The sequence below is a fragment of the Centroberyx affinis genome, unplaced genomic scaffold, assembly GCF_046629955.1.
Source record: "Centroberyx affinis isolate AG114_WGS23_722 - 3 ecotype Tasmania unplaced genomic scaffold, CSIRO-AGI_Caff_v1 ptg002289l_1, whole genome shotgun sequence".
In the NCBI taxonomy this organism is placed as follows: domain Eukaryota; kingdom Metazoa; phylum Chordata; class Actinopteri; order Beryciformes; family Berycidae; genus Centroberyx; species Centroberyx affinis.
This window is the reverse complement of record NW_027280565.1, coordinates 52,393-58,392: the sequence shown is the minus strand read 5'-3', so window position 1 is coordinate 58,392 and position 6,000 is coordinate 52,393. Positions and strand designations below refer to the sequence as shown.

The 6,000-nt window shown below is 45.2% G+C and overlaps 1 protein-coding gene across 1 annotated transcript in view; it reads left to right on the top strand.

Moving 5' to 3' along the window:
- Positions 1–267: 267 nt before the first annotated feature.
- Positions 268–6,000, top strand: part of LOC139655501 (laminin subunit gamma-1-like) — a gene marked incomplete at its 3' end in the record, with an annotated part of 56,236 nt that continues 50,503 nt past the window's right edge. Inside the window, exon 1 of the mRNA XM_071532935.1 lies at positions 268–893. Coding sequence (XP_071389036.1) covers positions 521–893 — 373 coding nt within the window. The remainder of the gene's footprint in view (positions 894–6,000) is intronic.

The window sequence follows — 6,000 nt, the reverse complement described above, 5'->3', positions numbered from 1 at the left end:
GACTTGTTTTGGACCCATGATAAGTTTTGTTTGTCTCTTTCCTAAACACAAGGCAGGAAGGTTAAAGTTCCAGAATAAACTCCAGATTTGACTGAGGTTTCCTCCCAGCTCACACGGAAGTCGCAGGGTCTCCGTGCCGCTCGGTCTGACCTGCGCAGTAGCGGACTGGGTGTAGTCGGAGCTCTTCTTTTCCTGCTGGAGTTTCTCCATGGCGGTGGACACAAAGAGCTGAGGCCCGACGAGTTTGTGGAGCAGAACCAGGAGAACCGGGAGGAGAACCGGGAGGAGAACCTCTGGACGCGGCGTGGAGAGAAAAACAGGCGCGGCGCTTCGGGAGAAACTTTCCGCATGGTTTCACTTCATGGTTTTACTTGATGGTTTTACTTGTTTTCTCAGGATCTCGGTAACCGGATAGTTACCGCAAAGTTTGGAGAAGTTGAGGGAGTGTTTGTTGGAGCCGTGTAGCTGCAGCAGAAGATTACTTTTGGTTGAAAAGGAAGGAAGGAAGGAAGGACTGAAAATGCGTTGTTTTATCCGAGCTCTGGTTGCATGGACTTGTCTGGCGGTGTGTGTCCGCGGTGCCATGGATGAATGTACGGATGACCTGAACAGACCTCAGCGCTGCATGCCTGAGTTCGTCAACGCTGCTTTCAACGTTACGGTGGTGGCGACCAACACCTGCGGCTCTCCGCCCGAGGAGTACTGCGTCCAGACCGGGGCCACCGGGGTCACCAAGTCCTGCCACATCTGCGACGCCCGGGACCCCCGGCAGCACCACAGCGCTGTCTACCTGACCGACTACAACAACCAGCAGGACACCACCTGGTGGCAGAGCCAGACCATGCTAGCGGGCATCCAGTACCCCAACTCCATCAACCTCACCCTGCACCTCGGTAAGGACCGCTGGCCCCCGGCCGAGCCCCGATAACACCCCGTTCTCTCGCTCTCACTACGGGAGAGAACCGCCACGCCGAACTCCATTCAAAAAGGTGGTAGTTTAATGTTTCCTCGATAATCGGCAGAGGTACAAACCTGGTAGAACATGATTTAAGACATTTTAGAAACTATAAGGAGCCACTCTTCTATTCGGCATACATCGAATACACAAATCCGCACTTATATCGGTAAATTTTGAACTTTCAATCGGTTCGCCTCTCAGTCCCTCAATCTTCATCCACCAAAATACACAGTGGATTGCGTGTAGCCAGCAGTGTAAACCAACTATAAAAGTTAAAATGTTACTGAAATAAAATGCTGCTTGGTGTATTGGGTGTGTGCCGAATTGAAGAGTGTCGCCTTACGATTCAGGAAATATCTTAAGTCATGTTTCAACGGGTGTGTGCGTTTGCCGAATACCAAGCAAACATTAAATTGCCATAGTTTTGAATGGAGTTTTGGCGTGACGCTCTCTCTGGTATGGAGATGTTAGGCAACCAACTCTAACCCACTGTCCCAGGCTTTCGTAACCCCTGATTTGAAAGTGGGGTCCCTAGAATGACCCCAAATCAAACCCAAAGAGAATGAGTAGAGAATGTAGTCTTGTTTTATCACTTTATACTTTAGCTTGAAAGCTCTTGAATCAGATTTCACTGAGCAACCTGGAGAATGAAATGTTTTTGCACTCTGTCATAAAGTCAACACTATAACATGAAAGACATACTTTTCATTGTTGGGTTGGGTGGGTGGTGTGTGTGTGTGTGTGTGTGTGTGTGTGTGGGGAATTGGGGGGGGGGGGGGGGGGCAGCAATTTTCTGACCTCAGTATGGGGTCGCCCCCTGCTAAAAAACCCTGGGAACTGTCCCGGCAGAGCGCCTGCTGGGTTTTGGTTCTGACACAGATCCTGCCAGACTGCTGCCAGCAAGTTTAACGCTTCAGGCTGTGATTTCCAGTGTTTGCTTGTTTACCTCCGCCTACCTCCAACTGCACAGACAGACAAACTTTGTGTTCCCTCGTCAAACAGCTGGAGGTGTTAAGTTAGCAGCCTGGCGTCCTGCTGGGCCCTAAACGCATCGCCCTGCATGTGGATTCAGTTGTCGAGGTTTCCTGTGGGCCGGAGAGAGGATTTCTCTGAGGACAGTCTGTGTTAGAGTCTGTACCTCTGTCTCCCTCGGGGGAAATTTAGGATCATGTTGGCTTTGTGTTTAAGCTTTAGCATTAGTTTTAGCAGTGACTCTTACATTGGTCAGGTGCTGCGTTCCCAACAGCAGCTGGGAGTTAAAGACCGGCAGCGGCTCTTAAAGTCAGTCCACATAAAACCTGCATGCAGGCTCCGCTACTGTAGGTTTCTTTGTGTTTTCTTTGTGCACAGGCTGAAGCTTTTAAAAATACTTGTCTATTTCTGAACCTGTCTAACTCTATCCACCCAGCACTACTGTTTTTAATAGTGCTTCACATTCCTGAGTGGTTTAGTCATGCTGCTCATTGGAGCTAAGCAACCTATCTCTGTAGCCTTAGGTAGCAAACTTTGGTTAGGACTGCAGCTGGGAGAAGAGAAAATGGAAATGGAAACACAGGATATAAACACTGTTCTCTTTTTCTCTCTAGACAACTTCTTCATTGTTGTTGAGGTGTTTGGTGCAAAGACTTTGTCCCGCTTCGGTCACTTGTGTTTTTTCTCAGCGTGTCTGACTCAGGTCTGCCTCGGGCCGGGGGAATGTGGCAGGCTTTACACCGGCCCACTAAACTGAACGCTTAACATCTCAGCACACGTTCAACAAGGAAAGATTAGCTTTGCCTGGAATTCCTGTTCTTTCTAATTTAATCGGTGATTGTTAAAGCTGCTCTCTCTCGGCGAGGTTTTCTGTTAAAAACACCCGTCTTCTCAGTCTGAACTGGGGCTGAACGCTTTTGAAAAAATATCTAATTGCGATTATTTTGACTGATATTGCAATTGCGATATGATTTGTGATATTAGAGGGAATGATAAGTTTTACATCGTTATTCTCATTTTCATTGAAAAACGTATTAAAATGGTCATGGTGTGATTTTTGCGGGGATCTGTACCAAACAAAGATGTTTTCTTAAGTCTGTAGAATATGATGTGTAGGCCAGGACATCTCTGCAGCACCACAATATTTACTTTAAAATGCTATTTTGACACATTTCACCTTTAACAAATATTGCGCCTCCTGCGATTTGAAAATTGTAGAAGGCCATATTGTGATTTCGATAAAATTTCGATTAATTGTTCAGCCCTAGTCTGAACCAGGAAGTGTGTCTGCATCATCCCCACTGACTGAGCTGCTGCAGATCCTCCCTGTTTGTCCAAATTAAACTCTGCTGTCAGTTTCGCTCTCTGGTGGGAAACCTCCTCACATCCAGACTGAAGAGGGAAATCCAGGAGAGAAAGCTGGACCTTTTCCTCTCTGGTTCCTTTGGTTTCCTTTGCACAGACCGCTTTACTGACCTCACCACACAGGACTTCTGGGTAGTGAAGTCCTGAGCATCAAACGGTAAACAGTGAGTGTGACTCACGGGTCTTTTTGGTGTAAACAGACTCTTTCCCGTTCAGCGTGATGTTAGCAGGCAGAACTTGGACTCATGGGAATTGTCTTATTACATGTTTCAGTGAGTTTGTGTTTTCAGTACAGAATGTTTCCTGGCTCTTCAGGAAGCGGTCTGGCCTCTCGTCGGGCCTGCAGGGAGTTTAGAGGCTCTTCATGTTTCCTTCAATCCGAGTATTCATTTAGTTTTTTTTGGCCATATTTTCGTTTGAAGAGTTTGATTCCAAAATGAGATCTCCTCCATCTGGGAAATGAGTCGCACACTGATAACCAAAATATTGTTGATGCAATGTAAATTTAGTCCTTGGTGGACGAAATGAAAACACTTTCCCAGATGGATCCTTGTTGTTTTAGAGAGATTGAAGGGTTTTATTTCTCAGAATGGATATGCAGCGTTTTGGAGAAGCGTTCCTGGTGTTTGGTGTTGGAATGTCTTATCTTCCATATCTACGCATCACAGATTAAGGGCGTGATGCCAGCAGTTTTAATCCCAAGGACAATTGCCGCTCCGCTGTATTTGCAGAGTTAAGGTTTGGGCTTTTTTTGTCGGTGTGCGTCGAGGACTTTGATGACTTTCATCTCTGTATGCCACTGACTGTCTGGCTGTGGCAGGAAGGAGGCAAGTCCCGACTCGCTCTGACTGAAGAGCGACATGAAAGACCTGCAGAGACGGGGAGAGGTAAACCTGCAGATGGACAGATGTGCTTCCCCGCGTTTATCTGTATTTAGCCGTACACACTGCGGTGGCGGGTGAAGCTCGGGCTGAAATTCCCCGCGAGTCAGAAAAGACGAGGACAGTCCGTTCAAAACTCTGTGGATCCATTTTGGACGGGAAACAAAACCTACTTGGAAGTTAAGGCTGAAAGATACTGACAAACAGACTGAACTTTAAAATTGTTTCATCTAGTTTATTTTGTGAAAATAAGCTAGATGTGAGTGTAGGGCTGGACGATAACGGTTGAAATCAATATCACAATAATCATAAGGATTTTCTTCGATATCGATATATATGATGATATGGCTCACATAAGAGAAATCACGTTAAATAAGCAAATTAATGCTCATCATATTGAACCGAATGGTAATGTTTGGTGTGAGGTCAAACTAAACCGAAATGTTCACATAATATTCCTACCATACTTCATTTTGTCTGAGTTTCTAAATAAAATTTGCTCGTTCTCATCAGTTCAGACAGCAGAATTGTGCGTCTCTATATCCCAAAATCACCAGATCATCACAATATAATCCCACTGAAAGACAATAAACGATAATATTGAATTCTCCTCCAGCCCTATGTGAGTGAGCAGATTCACTGAGTTTGAGTCTGATGAAAGGGTTTTGATTCTAAAACTCCTTGTTCACAAATCCAGTTTGGACCAAACTCTCTCTGAAGAAACTAACTGCAGACTCTTGAGATTTGGAAATTGCAGAAGTTCATATTGTGATTTCGATGAATTGTTCAGCTCTGCTTGAAGTTCATCATTCAGTCGCTCTGAAATATACAGAATCCGGTCTGAGCGGCCATTTTGTCAGCCAAGGACTTCACTTACCAACAGTCCTTTTAAAAACCATCTTTTGTGTTGTTTCCTTGCTGCCGATCATTTTTAAGAGAAGGCGTTCCTGGTTTTGAGCGGTAGACACGTAGAGATATAATAGAATAGAGAGATAGTGTTATATCTCTGTGGGTAGAATCTGTTTCTGGAACCAAACTCTTGAAATTCTTGTCATTCGCTCTCAGCTGAAGAGGAATGAATATTCATGAGGGTCAGAGGGGAAAATCTCCTCAGTCTGTTCTGAAGTGTCAGCAGGTGAAGAACGCTCTGCAGACCCCGAGGCCTCCGTTCTGTCTGCTTCTATCTGCTTCTATCTGCTTCTGTCTGTTTCTATCTGTTCCTGTCTACTTCTGTCTGCTGTATATCTGCTTCTATCTGCTTCTATCTGCTTCTATCTGCTTCTATCTGCTTCTATCTGCTTCTATCTGCTTCCATCTGTTCCTATCTGCTTCTGTCTGCTTCTATCTGTTTCTGTCTGCTTCTGTCTGCTTCTATCTGCTTCTATCTGCTTCTATCTGCTTCTATCTGCTTCTGTCTGCTTCTATCTGTTTCTATCCGCTTCTATCTGCTTCTATCTGTTCCTGTCTGCTTCTATCCGCTTTATCTGCTTCTATCCACTTCTATCTGTTTTTATCCGCTTCTATATGCTTCTATCCACTTCTCTCTGCTTCTATACGCTTCTGTCCGCATGTATTCACATCTATCTGCTACTATCTGCTTCTACCTGGTTCTATCCTTTTCTATCTGTTTCTATCCGCTTCTATCCGTTTCTGTCCGCTTCTATCTGCTTCTATCCGCTTCTATCCACTTCTGTCTGCTTCTATACGCTTCTGTCCGCTTGTATTCACATCTATCTGCTTCTATCTGGTTCTATCCATTTCTATCTGTTTCTATCTGCTTCTGTCCGCTTCTATACACTTCTATCTGCCTCTGTCTGCCTCTAT